This window comes from Aptenodytes patagonicus, chromosome Z (assembly GCF_965638725.1).
Source record: "Aptenodytes patagonicus chromosome Z, bAptPat1.pri.cur, whole genome shotgun sequence".
Classification (NCBI taxonomy): domain Eukaryota; kingdom Metazoa; phylum Chordata; class Aves; order Sphenisciformes; family Spheniscidae; genus Aptenodytes; species Aptenodytes patagonicus.
The window spans coordinates 75,299,371-75,323,961 of NC_134982.1; the positions used below are offsets into that span (position 1 = coordinate 75,299,371).

The window sequence follows — 24,591 nt, forward strand, 5'->3', positions numbered from 1 at the left end:
AACAGACTTCGGAAGTGAGTACTCCCTTCCTGAGTGTGTTTTAGCTCCTTTCCATGTGCGGAAGATTTTGCTGAGGAAGGTGCTGAACAGTCTCCCCAGCTCGTGTGCCTCCTCGGCCCATAGCGAAAAGCCTGGCACCACAAGCCTGGCACCACCCTGCAGAGGCAACTCGGAGTGCTGACCACTGGGAGCAGCCGGGGCAGCACCTGGCATCCTCGGCTGGGAAAACCAGCTCTGGAAACGGTGTCAGGCCCTGTCAGTAAAACTTCTGCGTGGTGTCAAACCACATCAGGGCTTGTGGCCCCTGCCCTGCCCTGCCCTCCCTGGGAAGAGCTTCCTGAGGGCTTCAGATCAAACTGAGTGCTGCTGGATTTTACCAGCTTCTAGATGCCTACTTTGGTCGCAGCTCATTGTCATGGTATTGATTATATGCTGCTCTTCAGTATTTCCTAGCATAGCTGCTTTTTCTGGTCTCCCAAAGAAAGAAGAGGGAGAGGCATTTTGCATCTGCTTATGTGTAGAACAGTAGGAAGCTGTCCAACAGTGTGCTGAATTATATTAAGTTCTGCATTTGGTGTTTGTTGCTCTGAAGGAATAAGCCTAATTGCAGCTGTTTAAAGGAAAACCAAACCAAAACAAAACAATCTAAAAACCCCCCACAAAACATTTAAGGAGAAAAGGGAAAGATTTTTCTATAAACATTCACCTTTGTCACCTTTAACAAATTAGACAAGAAGCAACCACTAGTTCAGATTACTGTATGGATCACTGTAGAGACCACACATTACTGTATAAATTACTGTACTAATTACCATTGTCTTTATAATGGCTTCAAATGACAATATTCCATTCTACTACATGCATGACAAGAAAATAACAAGTGATGCAAGATAGTTTATGAATCTACAAGAAATTAAAACTAATTAAATCTCTGCAAGGGGAAAAAAGTCCTACAATTCTGCGTAGGATTCTAGGTGGAGAAATTATCTGTTAAGCACAGAGTAAGATACAGTTACAAGACTGCCAGGAAGCCCTTTACATTAGATATTAATAATCTTATAAATTATAACAAATTATTAAAGCAAGCTAAGAAGATTTTCAGAAACTTCTGATAACTTGGTAAACCTAAATAGATTTTCCAAGGGAAATGCTGTAAGAGTTTTATAGAATGGGGCAGCCAGTTACCACAGAGTTTGTATCAGAGTGCCTGTAAATCAGATCAAATAAAATCCTATATGGATCCCAAACCCCAGTTTCCTAATGGAGTCTGTGAATGCTCCAAGACCCCATCGTAGAGACAAATGCCACAGATCAGGACAAGTCTTAAAGAAGATTTGTGTCCATGTGCCCTTTGTGTACATGTGTAGGCAGAAATAACTAGGCAAAGAATGTATGTCCATGTTCCTTGTTGGCTGCAGGTTCAATGAGAAAGATTGGAATCCTTTTTTTTACATTAAGTTAAAAGGTTTCCTGCTTTTGCAGGTGATTTATTTCTTTTTTGTGGGATGCAGTACCATTTGCCTGACATGGCTAGGGAATTAGTAGGGTATTAAAGCTGTCAAAAATGACAAAATGCTGCATGCTAATGGCCAGTTACGTTCATTGTCCTTGAAAGTGATGGAGAGGAGCAGAACCATGGTAGCATATAAAACCACATGAATTTGCAGGGATGCAGAAATGTTAACTGGGAAGAGGTGTGCACACACTTTACAACAAATGCCATTTGCTTTTTAATCTCCCCTTCTTGTATTACAGAAAGAGATGACAACCAGGATGTGTCACTAAAAAGTCACCCACTGAAGAAAAGCAAAGTCCAGTTTCCTTCTTACTGCAGAGTTCAAGAACGTGACAGCCCTCATGGACTGAGCCTGCTTCTAATCCATGAAAGCAGGAAAGTTGGGAACCACAGTTACTTTCACAAATGCTTCCCACCACCATCAGTGTTCTTAACCCTGAATATGCTGCTAGGAACCTCATCTGAGCGATATGGATTATTGAGAAAAAGAAGAATCAACTTCGTATTAGTTCTAGCTCCTTCGTTAGGGATAAGAACCTCTTCAGCCACGAACGATAACCAACTGTGCTCCTGCTGCTAAAGCTTTGCTGAAATTCAGATCCCTGGGCTGACCTCCAGATTAGTTGTTTTGAAATGAAACTGTATTGTTAGCTGCAATGTTGTTTTCTTTTTCTTTTGTTTCTTGGTATGTGCTTTGTTTCCCAAGTGCAGCAGAATATTAAGACAGTCTGGAATCACAGAAGACTTTTAGCTCCTGATGGCCCCCACCCCTCACCAGGCCACTCAAGGCTTGGCCACCATTCCCAAATGCCAGTGAGCTTTGTGTTTCCAGGAACACAGCTGTGTTCTTCAGCTGATCAGGCAGTTTGTGCTTCATTGTGACTCATAATTGGGTGACAATGGGACAGCTTCTGATCTCAATTACATGAGTAGGAATCCAGATACAGCTCTGCAGTGTTGAAGTCTTTCCTTTGAATTCATACTGTGACTGACAGCAAATCCTCTCAGTATCTCTACAGTACATAAAAAAGCAGCTATAGTCAGCATCTTCCTGAAGTACCCTATGAAGTACACCAATCTGTCATGTAATTTGATATCCTCCCGTTCTCTTAGAAAAAGGGTCCCTCTCATTCACCTTAAAATTTCATCTTTTCAGGGAAAAAGAAATTTAATTTTAGTAACTGGGAGGAAGATACAGTAAAGATGAGTAGTATAAAGGTTAGAGCAGGAGGGACTAAGTGAAGGTCTCTGTTGCATCTAAACAGTGTCCAGCAGTGTGGCTTGCTTTTCACACTGGACTAACACAAAATTTTTTTCCAGTACTGAGTCCAACTTAACTAACACATGTATGGACAGCCTGGAAGGATCCATTGCAGTAAATCAAGTCTTCTATGCCAAATATGCCCTGATAAGAGGCTTTCTTCTACAAAAAAAAGTTAAAGCAATACTTAACAGAGAGATCACAAGAGAGATACAGCTGAATAAATGGGAATCAAGTGAAACACACCTATATATTCTGTGCCTTCTAATGGATTTTGCACATTTGTGTTATTGTGAAAGATTACTCCTTCCCGAGTAAGTGCTGAACCCTGTTGCTGCCTTCCCCTTCAAGTGAGTTAGGTATGTTTACATCTTCTGAGACAGTATCAGAAGCAAATCTTGTAGAGTATCCAGTGATTGGAACATTTAAAATAGAGGGGTAGCAGACACTAAAGAATAACAGCAAACCTTTTCTAGCTCATATTGTGGTACATTCCAATTTGCTTGCCTGCTTGCTTAAAATAGGGCTTGTAAATGTTAGTGATCACGTCCTTGCTGGGACAAAGGGCTTTTGTCTGTGAACATTCAGTGTAGCTGCAGAGGCTTTTCTGCATCTTTAGAATTATGCAAGCAGCATTATTCTTTGCTTTCAAGGGGATGAACTGAAGTGTTCCTACCTCCTTCAGTGGTCTTTGCAATCAGGTTAATTCTTTGGGGATTGGAATGCACACACAGATAATTTCTGGCCTGATGGCACTTTTGCAGGATGTGACTAGCTTGCAGAATTCATTGCCACAGCTACTGCTGAGCTTAGTTGCCTCATTTTACAGATCAGAAATGTTACATCTTTGGAAGAAGGTACGTGGTACATGTGGATGACAACTGCCTGGAATTACAACATACGAAAGGGTTTCTTATACTCCTCTGAAGTGCCTGGGCTGTTGCACTGTTGCAGATGAAGCTGTAGCCGATACAGTGCTCTTGAACTTCACTGTGGTTAGTTGCCGTCTGGTGTACTTACGGCTGGGCAGTACTGCAGTGCTATATTTTAAAGATTAACATGAAGATGCAAATATATGGAATTTTGTGCATAAAGATCAAAGTCAATATATAAATTGAAAAACATGGTATTTTGTGCATAAAATAATTTATTCTTCATTTTATTACGCTACTTACCATATGCTGTTTTGGGTCTATTCACTGTAGGTCAGTCTGAAGATGAAGCAGAATTTGTTCCCAGTTACTTTGAATTATTTTTTAATAACTTTTCTGTGAATGCATTAATTTTGTGAATACAAAACTTACCTGTTGGAGTATTTTCCTTTTTCTAAAACTGTTTTTCATAAACTCTTGTGTTTCCTTTTCTGCTACAGCACACTGTATGAGGCAAAGGCAGGAAACGCAGAGTTGAACCCTAGAGGATTTGTGTTTGACCTGGCCAAAATTCCTGTAATGGGAAAAGCCCATTACAACCCAGGAGCTGAACCAGCCACAAAGAAGTGCAAAATTTACCTGTTTTGGTTGCTTATTCTGCTGGGGAGGACATGGAATTTGCTAGGTGATGAAATAAACTTCCTCCAAATGGCAGGGTTTGGCCTTCAGCTGAATACCTCCCAACAGGTACCCTTGCTTCCACTGCAGGGATATTCAGCCACAGCCTGGCCATCTCATGCCATTGGCCATTTCTCATTCCCCTGTGCCTGCTATTTGATATCCCAATAAGAATATTGTCTGGAATGTGGCATCACTGCGTAAAAGTATCATATTACCCCTTCCATAGAGGAGAGAGGGGCGGCGTCCTGTTGGATTTCATGCTTAAGGATTCCAGCTTCATCAGTAATTTGCTCGGGGCCACATGTGGACAGAATCGTGTTTTGGTTGTTAATTGCAGGTCCTGATTTATGTGATTCCTTGCGATACATAATGAGAACTGAGTTTAAACGTGATAGTATGCAGAGGCACCCATTTCACCTACTGAGAAAAACTTTCTACCTTATCTTAATTATGTATGTTCCTAATCATTCCAGCATTTCACATGGTTCTGGGATTTGGCGGGGGCGGGAAGGGGTTGTTGCTTATGTTTGTTGTTTGGGGTTTTTTTAATCACCTTTCTAGTCTTTCAATCAGGTCTTGTTTTTCTTGCCTAAAAATTTTTTTTTTAATCTGGTACTTAAGAGATGCTGTTAGCGTTAAGCTTCAAGGCACTATAAGAGGGATCCCTTCAGCTGACTGAGACCACAGTCAGCTTTACTTCAGAGTGTGAAAGGTTCCTGTGATACCAAAATTGCCTTCAGTGATTAAAGACTTAACGGCTTTTGTTGATTGTCTCTGTAATAAGGGATTTTGTAATGAACTTCTACTTTGTGTGAACATAGACTAGTGTCACTGTAGTGACAAATGTAACATGAAACAAGTCTTAACGTAACCTCCCTTACGTTTTATGAAGGTTGGAGTCCCAGGGTCTATCAAAGGGGGTTTTTTTTACTGATACACAGCAGTGAAATTGATGATTTCCATCAGATTTGAGAGAAGTTAAAACTCTAGTTTTCTCCAAGAACTCAAGCTCTAAGCAGCAAAACTTATACCAGACAAGGTACTTAATTCTCTGGATGAATGGATTCACTAAGAACAAGGCAGGGAGAGAGGAGGAGCACAGTTAATGTGTAACTCTATGGGGACCTACAGACAACTACTCAAGACACTCAGAAACCTAAGGGGTAAACATTGTCCCAGTGATCATGTGCAAGAAAATTCCTGGGGCTCTGTGGAAAGGACACAGAGAACAATACCCTTTGTAGTCAGGGAGCCACCATTACAAAGTCTCTATCAACAATAGACTAAAAGGGTCTTTTAGCACCTTTGGGTTAATAAATTACACATTGTGGAGCCCTCTCACAAAAAGCCATTCCTTCCTTTCGCTTTTTACCTTTTCTGCATGTTCTTCAGGTTTCTCACATTTTCCAGGAGTGAGGTCTCAGAACTGGCCTTCTGCCTTTTAGTCTTCTCTTCGCTTCCCCAAGGACAATGTTGTTACAAAAAGTAGCTTTCTCACCTCTCTCTGTGCCTCCAGAAAGGATATCTCTCACCTGCGCCCTCTGAAGAGAGACCACCAAGGGTTGGTATGCCATTATCCCTTCAGAAAGGCAGAAGCAGAGAGCCGGAGGTACCTGCAAGCACTGCAAAACAGGATGCACTATGTATAAAACAGGAATATGCTTGCTATTATATAACGTGCTTTAAGTGCTTTAGAAAGGGGATAACACTGGGGGACCCAGTATAGGCAAGTGGTCAGTGTTCAGACGTTTTTTCCTATATATTGGAAGAAATTAAAGACATCTTTAATAATTATGGAGACTATTCCAAGGGCAAAGCAAGCCAAATCAGTAGTAAGAACTTGGTAGTGGTATACATTTAAAACTAAAATGATCAAACTTGATTTTTCATGTATTTCATGCTAAATAGAGGCAATGTTTTTCAAGGTTTAGCCAAATAAGTTGCAGCTACTAAACTAGTTGTTTCTTTTCTGTTTTAATAAGTTTTCCTGTTTTAAAGACAGATATAATATAATAAAGAGTTATAATATTATTCTCCCAGGGAAAAAAAGTAAGTTACTTGTCCAGTCTAATACATGCGTGTGCATGTATGTACGTGCACGCATATATATACATATATATTTACACACACACATATATGTGTGTGTTTAGGTGGGGATACGGATGTGGAAGTATCAGTGTGTGTATATGTACACTCCCTGCTCTTCCCCACAGAATACATTTTTTTATTTTGGTAATTTTTAAGGGGAATGCATCTTTCTAAGAAATAAGTGGTTGATTCCTTTTCCTCCTCCATGCATCAGTGCTGTTTGGTATGTTAATTTTTTTTAATGATGTCAGATGTGTCTTAGGCTCTTTCAGTTCTGTTTGTTATTAAATGGTGGTTCAACTGTATGGGAAGAGAGACTGACACTAACTGTTGTAGTCATTAAAAGAAAAGGAAAGATTACTTTCCAAATCAGTCCTAGTGGATGAAGCGATGAAATCCAAATATGAATAAAAGAAACATAACCTTGCAGAAGTGTTGTGAAGTTGTTTGGGATCTAACTCTTCAGCAAGAAAAATGCATGTGGTTTTCATACCGCGGGACAGAATTTCCTGGCAGGCTCACAGGACTTAGAGGTGAGATCCATCGCTGCCAATGCACCAACTTCCTCAGCCCTCCCTGGCACTGATGCGACACCAAGAAAAATCTACCAAACGTCATGCTAATGAAAACTGGCCAGCCTCTCACCGACACCAGCGGGATCGGACTAGCCATGCAAGTAGCCTTTCTTTAGCTAAGCTGGCCTGCTAGTTCTTGCCCGTAGTTCTTCGAGCTTGGGTAACTCATGGGTTTCATCATGTTCTTCAGCTGGTTCCTGACGGGACACTCCAAGACAGGAGGGACATGTAAGTAGCACCAAGCCAGCTGAAGGCAAAGCTTCATCTCCTAAACACAGAACTAGAGTGTCTTGGTTAGAATTTGACTGCCACAGAATGAAAGAGGTCTAATAGGACAACAGAAACTATAATCTCCAGCATATGGACTTACAGCTCATTGGACTGTTCTCTTTGTCCTTTGGCCTGATTCCTAAAACATATATAACCATATATATATATATGCACTCTTATATATAAAGCTACTGTATACTGAATACGAGTCAGTTACGGAGCTTGAGGGGAGCAGGAGCATAGGGGTTAAGAATGGATGCCTGCTATGTAAAGACAGCACCCAGGAGAAGAAGAGCTGGTGCTGGACTTTGGGTGTCTCTCTCTGATGGTGGGGAGGAGCTGAAGATTAGAGATGCTGGAACTAATGGAGTAACTGGAAAACAGCTGCTGAGGGAAGCTAAGGAATTTGGCAGAGCTGAAAGAAGCCCGATGGCAAAGGTAGCAGGAAGGTTCTCTGGGTAGCATGTGTATATCGATACACGAGAGGGCTGTGCCACCATTCAGAGGGCCCTCAACAGGTTGGAGAACAAGGCCAACAGGAACCCCATTAAGTTTAATAAAGGGAAATGCAAAGTCCTGCACCTGAGGAGGCATCAGTATGTGCGGGGGGACACCCAGCTGGAAAGCAGCTTGGCAGGGAAGGAACCTGGGCGTCCTGATGGACACCAAGCTGACCATGACCCAGCAATCTGCCCTCATGGCAAACAAGGCCAACAGCCTCCTGGGCTGCTTTAGAAGGAGTGTTACCAGCAGGTCAAGGGCTGATCCCTCCCCCGTGCTCAGCCCTGGTGAGGCACGCCTGGAGTGCTGGGTCCCGTCCTGGGCTCCCAGGACAAGAGGCAGTACAGACTGGAGCAAGTGCAGAAAAGGGCCATGAGGATGATGAACGGACCAGAGCATCTCTCACACAAGGGGAGGCTGAAAGAGACGGGACTGTTTAGCCTGGAGAAGGCCCATGGGAGATGTTATCCATATGTATAGATATTTAATATGGAGAGTGAAGAAGACAGTCAGACTCTTCTCAGTGAGATCCAATGACAGAAGCAATGGACACAAACTGAAATACAGGAAACTCCTCTTAAACGTAAAGAACTTTTTCTCTGTCATGGTGGTCAAACACTGGAGCAGGTTGCCTAGTGAGGTTGTGGGGTCTCCATCCTTGGAGATATTACAAAACTGGACACAGCCCTGAGCAACCTGTTCAAAGTGACCCTACTCTGAGTATGCGGTTGGACTAGCAACCTCCAGCAGTGCCTCCAGTCCCACTGGTGTGGTGGGCCTGCGATTACAGCAGTGTATATAGGCTTTTTAGCCTGCCACTGTCAATTTCCCTGTCTAGGCTAGAAGAGACCTATGCTGTCAGGGGAAAGAGCTGCAGTAAACTCTTCCCTCTCCAGCTTTGCTGCACGCCTCCCTCTTTTTCCCCAGCCTGACTCCACAGAGCAATGAAAGCTGAACAGCAAGTGGAAGGCACCTCTTGGGTCAGCCAAGGAGCAAAGCAGCAGGGGAGAAGTGAGACTGGCTATTACATCCCACACACCCTGCTAGACTGGAAAAGGTGTCTCAGCTGTGTCCTTGCTACTGGAACTGGGACGACGATTGCCTGCTGCTGCACAATATGATGGCAAAGCAGGATTCAGCCTCCCTTTTCTATTCCATACTACTCTTCACAGTCCTCAGAGCCAGCACAAAATAAAAGTGAGGCAAACCCAGCAGGCCACACAGTGAAAAACAAACAGATCTGCCTGATCAAAAACTAGTTCTGACATACAACAGATGGACCTCATGATCTAAGCCCTTGGATTGTACTTAATACATCACAGCAATTAGAGCAATTCAAGTAAATTGACTGGTCACTTGAAGGTGTCACCACCTGGTGCATGCATTTTGGTAAGTGGAGCCATTCTGGCACCATTAGTAGCAGAGTAAAAGCCACACATTACTCACACCCCTAAAAGCTATACTGTAGGTAATTACTAACCATTCACTAATGAACATCGCACAAGGGGTAGCAGTAGTTAGGAGGGGAGGTGGCATCTCATTGCACAAATAGTAAATCAAGCCCCTCTCCTTCTGTAAGGCAAATTATATCACATTCTAGCGGTCGAACAGAAAAAAAAAAAACCACAACAAAACCAAAAATAGACCATTCTAAAATTTGACATTTATATTGTATCAGCAGGACTTGTGCCATGGAGTCCTCCTAGAGCACTGCAAAATCTTGTCAGGCTAGTCAGCTCTGCAAATCAGGACACTTTTGTTTAGTTCAGTGTTAAGCACCTGTCATGTTACTTTCTGCCTTAAAATGGGCAACTTCTATCAGCTGGCAGTACTCGTAGGTGTCATTGCTGTTCATAGCAAAAGGCTGACTTCTAGGAAGCGGTATCGCTCTCACCAAGCGAGGGAAGCAGTTTGCTGAACACACCCACCTTCATGTGGATGGAGCCACAAAACAGCAAACCAGTGGGAACCCACTGGACTTAGCTGCATCCTTTATTGCTGGTAGCCTCTGGCTCAGTGGTGCTGTCATTTTAGACAAATCATCGCACAATTTGTTTTCTACCCAGTGGCGTCCATATTCATGAGGGAAAAGAGAGTCAGGGGATGCACTGGTAGTAGCAGAATTCAGGCCCAGGTTTGGAAGACCTCCTCAGTCTGCAGTTAGGTCTAAAGTCAGCTGTGAGTGTATCCAAGTTTTGTGCTGGCATGCTGCACTGGAGTGCATTTTACTCATAGTCCCCGAGTCTTTCAGGCTCTCCTGGGCTCAAGCTGTAAAAACCATCAGATGTTTCCACAAATTGTTCTGCTCTGCTCCCAACAGACAAGTGCTTAGTAAGCTAAATGCATGTGCACTTTATACTATGTTAACAGAAAAAAAGAAAACCAAATCACTACCTGTTTTAACTTCTGAGACTTTCTCTTAGCAAATGATCAGAGAAATACGCTAACAGTGCAGTCTAGTAACTCTCACTTACCAGTAGTTTCAGTGACACACATATATAAGACCCGCAAAGTTAAGCCCAAGAATTGTCACCTGCCGTCCCAGTTGCCATCATAATAACCATATTAATACTGTGCCCAATTAATCTGCCTACTTGCTTGCTTAATTTTTAAGTAGCTATGACGTGATTCCCATCTTGAACAACCTGAATGCTCCTGCAGATGAGCAGGAACTGTGGTAAAGCTGCTACCTTAGTCTGACACAGCATTTTGTTGCTATTAGCTAACATTTCACAAGGTGATTTCATTGGGTGGACCTACATGAACCATTCATTATGCCAGCCCATTGGAAAAACCAATTCCAAAATACAAAGTACAGCAGAGAAGAAACGTATCTTAGCAAAGAAGAAAAAACAAACAAACAAAACAACCTGATAGGTTTACTCTGCAGGCCTGGAGAGTGATGTCGAAGGTCAGCCTGTACTGCTGTTTTTGACACTGCCACTTCAGGTGCTGGGAAACACAATGTCTTCAGTTTGTTACTTCTGGTTTGTGGGGTCTTGCATTTCCACAAGTTGTCTTGATGGAAGCTGGTCTCTGAAAAACGATCAAACTACTGGAACAAGAACGTAACAAAACTCAAAACTCACACCTGAATTCAAAGGTCTGAAAGTTCGACCTCTATAAAGCAAGTGGTATAAAAGCCCTACTGCAGCAGCTCACGCATTAACAGACTGGAATAACAAATGGGACCGAGCTTTATTGCTGTTTCCTGTTCTTAGTTTGGAGGTGGTTTTGCAGGATTCAAAGTGGACCCAATGCATTCATTCAAAACACTTAATTGTTCTAACAGGTTGGCTGTTCCCTGAGGGTCTGTGGCCCAGCCAAAGGCTTATTATTAGATCCAGCCAGGATTGGTTATGTGCCATCTTCAGAACGATGAAAAAAGCTGCTGCTTTGCTCAAAAGGAATGAGAAAGGTACAGAGCAGAGCAACCAGCAGCACGAGTGAGTAAAGGAGAAAGCTTTTTGTTTGAACCAATGAAAGAATGAAAGACCATAGAGAGAGCTAAGTATGGTGTTTAACTTTTCCTAGTGCAACAGCTGGAAACTGTTACCAATTACTCTTTTTCAAGTGGAAACTCTGAAATAGTATTTTTTTTATTCTTCTAATTCCTACGTGAATGTTCAAATTTCAGGTATTGCCCATGTACTTTTATATTTAAAGAAAATGAAATCTGCATGTCTCTTCTGTAGCTGCTTTGACTGTCCAGACATCAAGCACTTCAAGTTGAGTTTTCTTGCAGGGTTTTTTGGGGTGTTTTTTTGTTTTTTAAGTGTCTGTGCTGCACTGCCTCTGGCCTTCTGTTCTGAACCCAGGGTGGTGTGAAAAAAATGAGGAAATGTCCAAATCCTTTTATCTTGTTCTTTCTGTAGGCTAAAGTCATCAAGCCTTTTTCTTGGTTGTCAAACCCAAGTTCATACAAGCAAATTCCTAAAATCCTGCTTAGAATAAAGCTATAGCAAGGAATCAGCATTCTAGAAATGGCACTGGAGCTGCCAGTGCTTAAGGTTGCTGTATAATCGCTATATAGCTTTTTAGTTTTGAGATGGAAAAAGCTGCATTTTCTTTCAAAGTGAAATGCAACATACTGTGTTTGCAGATTTTAGCTAAAAATCTAGTTCTGTGATTGATGAGCAGAATGAAATAGACCTAAGAGTTTTCTGAGCAGAAATTAGTTCATAGGTTAGTATGAAGTTCCTCACATTATATTCTGTTCTGGGTTTTTGATTCCTTCTTTGGTTTTTTGGGTTTTTTTGTTGGGGTTTTGTGTGTGTGTGTTTGTGTTTTGTTTTTTGTTTTTTTTTTTTTGTTTTTTTTTGTTAGTACCTCCTCTGGTACTTGTTTTGGGAAAAATCAAGTAAAGAAAAATGACATCATTTGGCCCAAGAACATCCTCCACAGGCAGGAGGTACTATCAGCTCTGGTGAACACTCAACTCATCCCCTTCTGGAGCACTCAGCAAGGGTAAAGAGAGGAAGAGATAGTCGTAAACAGAATATATATTTATGTGTGGAAAGTAATGTATTTTCAAAGGCCATGACAGGGTATTAACTTTGATGCTGTAGCAACGCTTATTCATTAAGATGGCAGGCAGTGTAATTATTTCTTGAAAAATGAAAATGGAAGAGAATCTGTGATCTATGGCAAAAGGAGAAAAGCAAGTAATAAGACAATTAGGTTGTTTTAGATCAATTGCAAGACAGCTAGGAACTAGTATCCTGAAATTAAACCTGTTATAGGTTATCTGTATAATACAGATGTACACATCTCTCTTAATTTTCACTGTATGGAAGCAAAATAGCTACATAACCAATCTGTATAAGTTCAGTGTCCTGTTCTTAAAGTTGGAAGGTGGTTTAGGCCATGTAAACAAGCAAATGTCAGTTTTGAAAATAATTTTGGACATCCTTAATTAAGGGATAATTTAAATCGGATGTTGTGCTACTTCAAGCAGAGACCTAAATCGCATCTGTCTGCTACTTTTGATACCAGTACCTTCTGCACGGAAAGAAAAGGTACCTCAGAATCCACTTTGTGACTACTATCCTGTCATTTATTGTTTGCCTGGTACGCTGGCTTGGCTGGCCTCAATACTCCAACAGCATTACTGTAATAATTAGTACACACTACGCTAAGAAGTACAATCACGTTACTTTAGCTTCAGTTACGGCAGATCAGATGCACGGGAATATTGCCCATGTGTGTTCTCCAGCAAGTCAGTAATTTAAACAGCAGTGAAGATGCTTATACAGGTATTTTACCATGCATTTGCAGAAGGTGGTACACTCCCGGCTTCCCTGACAGCATCACTTGGTGTCCATGAGGAGGAACATGGAGGGTACTAGTCCAGGGGCTGGACAGGCACCAGCAGTTTCTCCACAATGTCCAAGCCCTTGTCAAGGAGCAACTCCCCCCTATAGGAGGCCAGGTCAGCAGATGGGGCACACATCTTTGTGGCAGAGAGTCTCTCACACTTCCTCCCAGTGCTGCTGCAGGGCTCAGGCTCTGCTGGCTTGCCGGCTTCATTGGACACAGCTCTGAGCCCCTCCACTGTTGTTAGGACACTGAACCGGCTCTGTAGCTGAAGATCTACAGGTGGAGCAGGAGTGGTTGTCCTGGTGCAAGAAGTCACCAGCTCCCAGCCTTCACCATTGAGGGACTCTCCATTTCCCAGATTGATAAGCACAGACTCTGCCTGCCCCTCCTTTGGGACAGCTGGGTGTTCGGGCTCTTATTTGGACATGACCCAGTTAAGCTCTTTCTTGACGGATCTGAGACTGTGCAGCCTGTTGACCTTCTCTTGCTGCTCCTTTACTTGGCAACAGAGATCCTCCAACAGCACACACCCTCTGTGAGCAAGGGCACCATCACCCCCACCCTGGCCCCAGTGCGGCCCCAGTCCTCTGCACTGCATTCAGCCCCATACCTGGAGACCTGCATCCTCTTACAGGAGTACCATCAAGGTCAAGATCAGGAGCAGTTGCTCCAGTGGGTGCTCAGGACTGTGACCGGTGGTGCAACACCACCATCACTGAGCACACATGCATGGCTCTCAGCAGAGTTCCTGCATCCTTCTGCACAAAATGTTGTGCAAACTGCTGGACCTCTGGGCTCCCTCTGTTAGCTGCACTCATTGAATTGAAGTGTTGAAAGAGCATCACACTGATTTCAAGGCAACTTGCAGTGTAAAGGGGAAGAATAATTGGAATCTAGTGGCTTTGGTTTAAACATTGGCAAGGGTTTTTTTTTTTTCCCCTTCTCTTTTTTCCCTTTCTCCTCTATGTTCATCATAATCTTCTTTTTCTTCCATTCAGGTTTCATCCTCCCCGCAGCAGCAATACAAGGAGGATATGGAGTACTCCTCCAGTTTGGTGATACACCACCATTGGACCCTAGGGTAAAAGGTTGTTGATGACCATCCAGAGTTCCTTGTTACTTCTTCACCTCAGTCCCCTTCCTCCAGTATCTTCCAAAATGTTGTTTTGGGTGTTTGTTTTTTTTCCATAGCCTCCATTTCACCATGTGTCCAGTTCTGCTAACTCAACCTGTCAGCTCAAAATCACATTTGCTCATGTCTTGCAGCACAAACTTCCCGGTAGCTAAGTTGCTTGATGTCCCTGTTCGTTAACTAGTCAATCAATCACTTCTAGTCTACTTTGAGCATGAACCCTAATTTTCAGTGCAATCACGCTATGCTTAATCATAGGGCTCCCCTTCTGTTTAACTTGAATTCCTTGTGGACGGATCTGTGCACTGCCTGCAATGACTGTGTATTGGACGTGAATTATCGCATGCAAGTCTCCTCTGTGTTACTCCTCTCACCCATAGTGAGGGATTTATCACTTGAATACAGTCTACCTCAGACAGAGCTTGAACCTTTCTTTGTCTCCAGAGAGAGACGCACTTGTCTCTGATGTTAAAAAAGACATGTCATATTTTACACCAAAGAAGGGTTCAAGTGCTTATGTCCGAATGCGAGTTTGAAAAAGTAGTGACTGTTACAACCAAAACTGAATGCCTCTAGGAAGGCAGAAGCTAGCACTTTTTTTGTACGAACAGTATATTTTCCCCTTCAAAAGGTTAGGGCTGTGACTTAGAATGAAGAACTGCATTAATTGTGTCCTGCCTGTCATACTGGGAAAAAAAATGTGTTTGTGAAATTAATCGAGTTTCAGTTAGGGTTTCTGTGGATTGTCAGATCACACGGTGAATAACTGGAAAGAGCAATCCGTGCGTCCTTGCCATTACAATGCTTCCATTGAATTTGATGTTTCATCAAACCGAGTGATTAACAGCAAAACTTAACTGGCCTGATACAAATGTGAGCTATGGAACCTGTTAAAATAAGCCGTGCTATTTCAGAGCTGATAAAATGTGCTGCTGTTCAAATTTACAGGCTCCTCATAATGGAGATTATCATTAATCTAATGAAATCCAACTCACCAGGGAGCACTACTAAAACTAAAGGTTATCCATTTGATATGTTCTATCACTTATTTTGTGGTGCTGGTCTGCTTCTTTTAAGACAATTTCTGTATGAAGTAATATTAATTAATAGTTAAATAACTGGTTTATGTGAGAGTAAAATACTGGTTGGGTCAAGTGCCAGAAGTATAACTTTACAGTGCAGAAGAAAAAAAAGAACATGTTTTAAATCCAAATAGGTCTTTGCAGAATCGGAGTAACACATTTAAGAGTAGCAAGGTCTTTAAGAGTCAGGTTTTAAATAGGATATTTTACTTTTTTAATAACAGTCTCTTATCAGTCTCTTGTTGCAGAAACGTGGAACAAGTAAATAAATGAAAGTCTGTAAACCAGCGTGTTTACAGTATTCTTAATAAATTCTTCTATTTAGTCATGATAGCATCATCATAGCAGTTCCAAATGATGACTTTTATTAGCTAGGCTGGTTGGTTGGATGTTGGTATAGCAAATGTTGATACTATCGGACAGTTGCAGAGCCCATTGATGTTGATAGAGAGATTCCCACTGGTTTCAGTAGATTGTGGATTAGGTCATGTAAAATGAAAATACTATGCAAATCTTATCATATGCTTATGTTTGATAAGTTTCTTATGGCTTTCATATGTTCACAGAAGTCTGCGTAACAGTCTAAAAAGTCCTCAGCATATGCAAGAAGTAATAATCTTACTCCTTTAAATGATCTTTTATTGCAGCTTCATGATATGTATGCAATCATGTTTTTAAGCCGTTACTTCCTTGGCAGATACTTTTGATTTCATATTGACAACAAATATATTTACAAAACTGCTGTCTTAAAAACCGTGTACTTAGAATGTGTCTAGATTATATCCCTGAAATGTTAATTCTAATATATATATATAATTTCATTAGATTGTTCAATACTTTTTCACAGGACAGTAGCCAAGATTACCAAATGTATTATATATGAAATTTAACAAGAGCAAGTGCAGGATTTTCCACCTGGGATGGAGTAATCCTGGTTATACATACAAATTGGGGGACGAGAGGCTGAAGAGCAGCCCCACAGAAAGAGATCTGAGGGTTTGGGTTGGTGGCATGTTGAATATGAGTCAACAGTGTGCCCTGGCAGCCAAAAGGGCCAACTGTGTCCTGGGGTGCATCAAGCACAGCATTGCGAGCCAGTCGAGTAGAGTGGGACAGACACCTCCCACCGCACTGGTGCGGCCCCACCTCGAGTACTGTGCGCAGTTTTGGGTGCCTCAATATAAGAAGGACATCAAACTATTAGAGTGTGTCCAGAGGAGGGAGACCAAGATGGTGAAAGGCCTCGAGGGCAAGACTTAATGAGGAGCAGCTGAGGTCACTTGGCTTGTTCAGCTTGGAGAAGAGAAGGCTGAGGGGTGCCCTCATCGCAGTCTACACCTTCCTCAAGGGGGGCAGCCGAGGGGGAGGTGCTGATCTCCTCTCTCTGGTGACCAGCAACAGGACCCGAGGAAATGGAGCGAAGCTGCACTGGGGGAAGTTCAGATTGGACATTTGGAAACGGTTCTTCACTGAGAGGGTGGTCGGTCACTGGAACAGGCTCCCCAGGGAAGTGGTCACAGCACCAAGCCCATCAGAGTTCAAGGAGCGTCTGGACGATGCTTTTAGTCATATGGTTTAGTGTTAGGTAGTCCTGCGAGGAGCAGGGAGTTGGACTCGATGATCCTTACGGGTCCCTTCCAACTTGAAATATTCTATGATTCTAAGGGCAATGGCTGTGAGATCACAGTTCATTTTACTGAGCCAAAAGCCATTTTACTGAACTGCCAAAAGCTACAGACTGGATCTGTATGTGCCACACCAGAAATGCTCTTCCATCTTTGAATTATTCTATCAATCAACTTTATAATGTGAGTAACGTGGGTCAACAGTAAGTCAGCTTATGTCAGTGTTGATTAAATTAAGTATTTACAAACTATGGACTTCTATTCTCCTAGTTTAATTATATCGTTCTCAGCCTTTGGTTTTTCTTCATATTTTTGTTCTGCAACACTCTTCCCTTTCAGTGCATATTTTTTCATTTACCTTTTAAAAACCTGACTTTTCTTTCTGTAGTCAGCAGAGGGAGCTATGTCACTTACTTATGTAAGACCATAGCAGTTTGTGCTTTCAGTCTTCTTTTTTGACCTTTTTTGAGTTCACATAAGCTAGAATGATTCTCATGCCTTAAAATTTCTTTAAAAGGCTCTGGCACAGTGGCAGTCACATAGGTAGTTTGACAAACTGTTACAGATCAGGAATAGGATACCTTTCCTAGGTTTTTCATTTAAAATGAACCATGCCAAATATTACTAGCAGTCTATATTCTGCATTATCTAAACAAAGAACATCGTATTTTGAAGCGATGAAGTCTTTAAAGAGTTTAGACAAAACCTTGTAACCAGAAACATGCATTTGAAACAGTTGTAGCTTACAGTCAAGCAAAAATGACAGGTGAGAACTGAAAGTTGTGTTGAATCTTACGTTGGCAGATCGAGTTACAGGATGTATGTTGCAATAAGACTCTTCAGCAGGAGAAGGCTTTTTTTTTTTTTTTTTTTAAATAGGCTCTATTACAAATGACAGTGTCACATGCACCTCCTCCCCTGAGCAACCCACAGCATGGTTTCACAGTGAGGAGTTGCGTGGGAGAGGAGCTGTTCAGTCCTTCGACACCCATAGGGCTCTCTGGCTCCATTTGTAAGACTAAAGAATAATTCTATTAAGTAAGTGTCCTCTTTACTCCAGTGTAATTTGTGGGGTCTTTCCAGATGGGCAGGCTTAGCTTCTTCTCTGACTGCCTTATGACTGCTCTCAGCATGATGATGATGTCACAGTGCCATACCTTTGAAGACATATCCCACTTCTCATGACTAAGAGCAGCAGCCATAGAGACCAGGATAATCTGGAGCAGTAGCACCGTTTCCACTATGAAAGTCATTTTGCTTGTCTTTTTATCCCTCCTAATGTCTGCAGAGACTACCAGAAAATTTATTTCACCTGACGGTATGTTCTAATCAAAACTTTATTCTGGTAAAAATTATTACAGAGCTTGCATTCTGCTAGATATAAAAAAGGCAGAAGGTATTTCTTCCTTTCATTATTTTTTAGTTAAATGAAGTTTTTCCTCAGAGAGCTTAATAAGACTGTTCCCTTCCACTGTGGTAGCACTGTTGTTTTGAAAACATATTCTGCAGTTTGACTTGTTCTGCCCATGTGCAGGTGCAAAAGCGCATAGGAGGCAAAAGTGCACAGAGCTTGTCCAGCATCTCCAGCAACCACACAGCATCCAGTCAGAACATAACCATTATAGCTCGTAACACCAGAGAGAAGAGCATCTGCTCACAATTCTGTGAACAAGCAACGAGCTGAATTGAGAATTGCACAAGGTTTGCCCCTGAGCTTTCCAATGGTGCAGGGACAGTCAATCCTGCAGATACACAACAGAGTTCAGTCCTCAGGAACTGCAAAACAGTGACACTGAAACACTCTCGACTGTTCCTCTGGCTGGATCTGGCTCAGATTCACTGTTTCACAAAGGGAAAGGGGAAAAAATATTGTTTCATGGGGTAAAAAAAGGACTACTGGTTTCCTGACCATTGCAGCCGTTATCTTACACTCCAGACCCAAGACTGGAATATTGCTTTCTTAGCATGTATAATTTTTTGTCCTGATTGAGAAATATTCTGATTGGCATGCTGTACTGTGAAGGCTGCAGATTAGAGCAAGGTAGGAGCCTGATGCAGGAGACAGTTCCTGAATGTCAGTGTATGTACACAGCTGTTGGAAACAGGCCATATTTAGAAATATAGACTATTGAGATCTTAATTAAATAATAACAGCATTTTTAAAAAGTGAATAGTATTGCTTTATAATTCATTAAACTGTTTTTAGTCACTTGTTGCAGCAAACATAATGTGCAGCCTGTCAAATCATCAGCAAATAGTTTTTTGAAAAAACGTGTATTTGACTAAGCATTTATTGACTAAGCATTTTCTGGATTACTCCAAAGTAGCGCTACCTGGAGATTATTTGGAAGAGGAGAACGAAGATGATGATGATGATGATGATAAAAAAACCACTAATGTTGAAAAACGCCCTGGTAAGAACATTATAGAAACTAGTGAAATGACATTAAGTTGCAAAATATAGATATTCTGTCACTTCAGGATCAGGTATTCAAAATTTTATGTGAAGTGGAATTCTCCCTTTTACAGAATGTGAACTTAATGTTTGCAATCCCTGCTCATAAGAGTGTTTCAAGGAGTTGCTGTCTCCACACAAACCAACTGAATGGCTTACCCATTCACGCAAATTCAGTGGGGAGTTTGTAGTAACAGGATTGGATAAATGCATTTAAGATCCTGTTAGCTATGTCCTTGAAACAGAACCCTGTTCTTTGATCACGCAATGGCATGCCTAGTGCTTATAGATGGGACAGAAATGAAAAGCCTGTCTGTGGTGGGACAGAGGAAAGAATGGACTATAGAACATCTCAAGGACGAAGTCAGCTTGGCTCTTTTTCTGGCAACATTTGAAATACATAATTTGTAATACCAGAGCATTATAATATTAAAGAATGGAATTATAAAATACCCCTGTAAGGAAAAGATTTTAGTTACCTGTTTCTTCCTCTAATGCATCAGAAAGGGGAAGATGGAAGAGAGAGGAACTGTGCTGTACTATTCAGTCCTTGAACTAAGCACATTCAAAATTTGTGCTATTCATTTATAAGCATGTTATTGACTGGACACAAAAAAGATTATGAATAAAAAAATAGAGGAAGAAACATCTTATATGTGGCCTTCAGAACACTCATTTCAATTGCACTTCAGGCAGTTACAGAATAGCGCAATCCAAATTTTCAAAGAGAATGGTTGGTTTCTCTGTAAAAATGACTGCATTTAATGAGCCACAAATCAGTTAAAGCACAACTATGTAGTTTGAAAACCATCTCTCTCACTTGGCTGTGGCTCCTTTTGTGAATACTCCCATTGTGCTCTTTGGAAAATGCCAGACTTACATGGCAAAGAAAGACAGGAGTTTAACTTAATATGCATTCATTTAGATGTTTCTGCAAGGACTTCTGTGTCCCAATTTGATGATGGAGAGGATCTGTTAAAGAAGAGTATGCAAAATTTGCAGGAGAAATGTAAGTAGCAGAAGATACCATTTAAGCAGTGTGAAACTATATACAGCTGTTTAAGTAGTAGTAAGGTCCAGAAAGAAGAGCCTGGCACACATATCGGGCAGCTACGCATCTCAAATTATATCCTGTGTTGCATTCATTTGTTACCGATACAACTGTTCTAAGACAAGACAAATTAATGAGAGGTTAGGTGAAGAAATCCTAAATTAGTCCCAAACTACTAAACAAAATTACAGAATGACAGGTGAGAGAGGAGAATGAATGTCCTGCTGCCCTCCCACCTTTTAACAAAATACGTTCATAGACATAATTTGACTTGTGGGAAATCAGATCCCACGGGTTCCCACTTCATTTCACCATGTTTCAAGAATCCTCTTATCCTATCTACTGCTCACTGGTGACCTTTGTGACCACCAACACAGTTTACAGTTCATGTTTAAAGAGAGCCCACATCTGAATTAATTGCAGAAAATAAGTAATGCCACAGTGTCTGTCAACACGTGTGGCACTGTGTACAGATTGACACAGTCCCTTTCCAGTTCTGCCTGAGTCATTCCTCTAAGATATTTCTGTTACAATTTAGGCTTAACAATTGAGGATGATTAAAATGGACTATAACAGTAATGTATTTTTTTGCTGAGTGACTAACTGCATATAGGAAGTGACATACTGGTGCTGGCTATTATGCTCATCAACTCTGCCAAGAAGCATGAAAGGTGGTCTCATGTACCAACTGTTAACCCATCCAGAACACCATAGACAAATGACACATTGCCTTCCATACGTGGCCATCAAAAATCAAATATGAATCTGGAAAATGCTTCTGCAAAAATAGCCCTGCCTTAAAATTTATATGTAGATTGGGATTTTTGTAAGTAGTTAGTTTCTATTCCTAAAAGATTCACCCTGCCTAACTTCAGATTCTTTATTATTACTGCTTGTAGCAAAATTCATCTCCACCGAAGGAGTGGAAGAGGAGAGTTCTCAGGAAGAGCAGGCACTAGGTAACAGCTAATTGGTGTTTTCATTGGGGTTGCCAGTATTATACCATCACACTAAAAAAACCTGTTTTGACATGCTGATCTGACATGATTTTCCCAGTTTCACTAAGCTCAAGACCACGTATTCTTTTGCTATTTGTAAGTTCATAACATAGCTATTTCAAGTTCTCAATTTTTTAATCACTGAAGAATTGCAAAGTACTAGAGAATAAAACATAAGGGTTTTTTTCTAAAGAAAGCAGTTCTTACAACTTCTCCAATCATGTTTGCTAGTGAACTACATTGATTTATGATTTTTACAGCTTTTAGGCTTTTGACAATAATGCAGCAGGTTTCCTAGGCATGCTTCCTCTCCTTCCCTTTCATCTCAGATGTTGAACTTCCTGATTTTTCTTTCTCTGCTTTGTCTTAGCAATAATCTTTGCAGCTGTTCTTTTTTTTCCCCCCAGAATCCAGATTTGGACCCCATTACCATACCACTCTCACACAGAGCCACAGTGAAGAACCACCTTTGGATGGTACGGTAGAGGATTCAGCAAAAGATTAAATATAAGTTCAATTCTTCTACCTAGAAAGTATAAGAACAACAGCAATTCTAAATTTGGTGGGCAAAAATGAAATGAAAAAGAAACTTGAAATCAAGACACTTTGTCACATTTTCATCTGAGAATCACAGAGGACGTAAAAATCATTAGGCAAGCCCCGTCTTTGAGACATGCACATATTAGCAGGTAAACAAACTGAAGTCCCAAGATGATGAAACTTGGCACGGGCCATATTAGCAAGCTATAGAAAAAGTAATGCAAATAAGTACTTTGAATCTGAAAACATGCTTCTATCCCAAAACTTTGAAGAATGCTTTAGTTTGTGTGCCTCTTGTTTTCTTAACTCCAGTTATATTTTATTACTACTTTGCAACTGAGGGAAAATGTTAAATGTATTCACAAATATATGGATGAAGTTAAGTTTCTACTGACCTGAATGGGAGACATGCATTTGTGTGCAAAGGTACAATTTGGCCTCTGAGACTGTATGGTTTTTATCCATATTGATTCATATATGAAACAGCAGTATATGCTTTCTCTATCTCTGGCAAAATAAATTAGCTTGTTTTTATTTCAGAATAGCTAGAAAAATACACCAACCTCGCTTTATTTTCTAACAAAGAGCTAATAAACAAAAGCATTTCTATAAACCAAACTAGAGAAAGGAAAGAAATTACCCTAAAAGGTTTGTCTGTTTGTTGTGAGTTTGTATATAGGATCATAAAAGGTGAAATAAAAAGTTATTGCTTAAATGTAAGGTTTTCCTTGTGTAATACTGGAGTATTACTGTGTCTTACATTTTTCAGATTCAAGAGCCAAATTTATGAATGTTTATAAGGATGTCTCTGAAAGTAAAGGGAGTTTCACCTTGATAGATAAAAGTAGCTTTATGACTGGTTTGGAACCCTTTTCTGACTGAGAATTAGTCACCATTTAAAAACTACATAGCGCTAAAAGCAAAAGATCTGTTTGCTACTGCTTATTAGAATGAATTGCGCTTAGGAAAATTAACAAGATCTAGGAGAAACTGAGAGGGGTTTAGATCTATATGAACTATAGCAAAACTGTAAAAAGCAGTAGAAAATCTTAAAATATTAAAAGACTGACTAGCTCACTTGAGACAGCTCTGAGTTTCATTCCTTTTCACAGGCAAGAGAAGTAACAATGTTGAAATCAAGCGTGTTACAGCAGTCACACACAAACTGTTTTAAATCCTTCTAGAAGTGCCAAGTGCTTGCAAATTATTTATAATCCCACTTGTTTCTCTTGAAACAAAAGAATTAGCTATTTATTTAAATAACAGATGGAAATGCAGAAAAGAGATGGATTTTTTTTAATTGCATCAAAGACATTTTTATCATCAAAGAAGAGCACATAATCAAGTTCCTGATCTCAATGACATCAGATACCATCCAAGCAACGTATTTTTCCAAGAAGGCATTTCTTCTAAGAAAGAATATAGTATAGCAGTCTTGTTGCTTTTGCACACAGTAAAGTAGGAATATGTAGCATCGACGGTTCCATGGATGCTTAAGACCACCCCATCTCCTCATAGGTGAAAAAATGGGTTCTAGTAAACTCAGAGTAGTAGCATCCCCACAGTCCCTGGGGACTGCTAAACTTCTGTCAGAATTACTCCTTATGATGGATACAAATCATGTCTAGAAGGATTGGAAGATGTGCTTTGCAAAGGCCAATTCATCGACAACTAAATGGATTTGAGTTTTCACAGAACTAGTCCTTTTATTAGAAGTGCTTATTTTTATTTGCAAATCGCATAGATATAATCCATTTCTATGTACGTCGATTTGTCCAGGACATTGCTGTGTGCATACTAGTGGTGTGGTGTGCTTTACTGTTGTAGTGTCAGACAATGCTGATTTTCTTCAAAGGAACACAGCTCAAGAAACCAGCCAAGAAGATTTTAAAGTAAATGTAATGCTTGCTGTGTCATGTACAACTCTTGCCTGCTCCTTAATATTTATGATATGCTGTTGTATGGCTTTCATCAAGTACAGAATGGAAAAAGGGTAAGTTTTCGAATCACGTGCTGTGCTTTATTTTATTTGGATAGTAAAGTAAGGTGCTACTCCAAACATAGGATTAAAGACTATGCAAAAATATGATAAATACTCAGAAAGGCTGTACACACATATAGTTAATTTGCTTACTTTTTCCCCTGCAAATGAAAAGTGAAGGCAGAATTTATTAAAAAATAGAAAGTTATATTATTACCAAGAGTGTATGTACTCAACATTTCCTTATAAGTTGAGATGCTCCCCTTTGTCAGTTCAAATCTTGAAAAAAACAAAAGTTCAGTAATTTATTACCCATCTTCAATGGTATCTGTTAAGTTTCTATTGGATTCCTCTGGTTAGAATAAAGTAATGATTTTTGTTCCGTGTTTTAGGAATTTTTGTCATACATTCAGATGCTCACGTGAACAACAGAGACCAGCTTCTGTATCTTTCTTTGACCCACTGAAGAGAGTTCCTGATTCTTCAGTTTCCAGAGCTGCAGAAAGCAGACTGTGGGGTGAGAAAACAGCATCAGACATACAGAGTAACATGAAAAACACAACATCAGAAACATTACCTATCATAAATTCTGTAGTTGATATACCACCGATTTCTCATGCATCAAGTCTCAGCAGTATTCCTTC

At 40.7% G+C, this 24,591-nt stretch overlaps 1 protein-coding gene across 1 annotated transcript in view; it reads left to right on the top strand.

Moving 5' to 3' along the window:
* MOB3B (MOB kinase activator 3B) overlaps positions 1 to 6,850 on the top strand; it is a 102,144-nt gene extending 95,294 nt beyond the window's left edge. Inside the window, exon 5 of the mRNA XM_076362467.1 lies at positions 1,756 to 6,850. Coding sequence (XP_076218582.1) covers positions 1,756 to 1,785 — 30 coding nt within the window. The 3' untranslated portion in view covers positions 1,786 to 6,850. The remainder of the gene's footprint in view (positions 1 to 1,755) is intronic.
* The last annotated feature ends 17,741 nt before the right edge of the window (positions 6,851 to 24,591 follow it).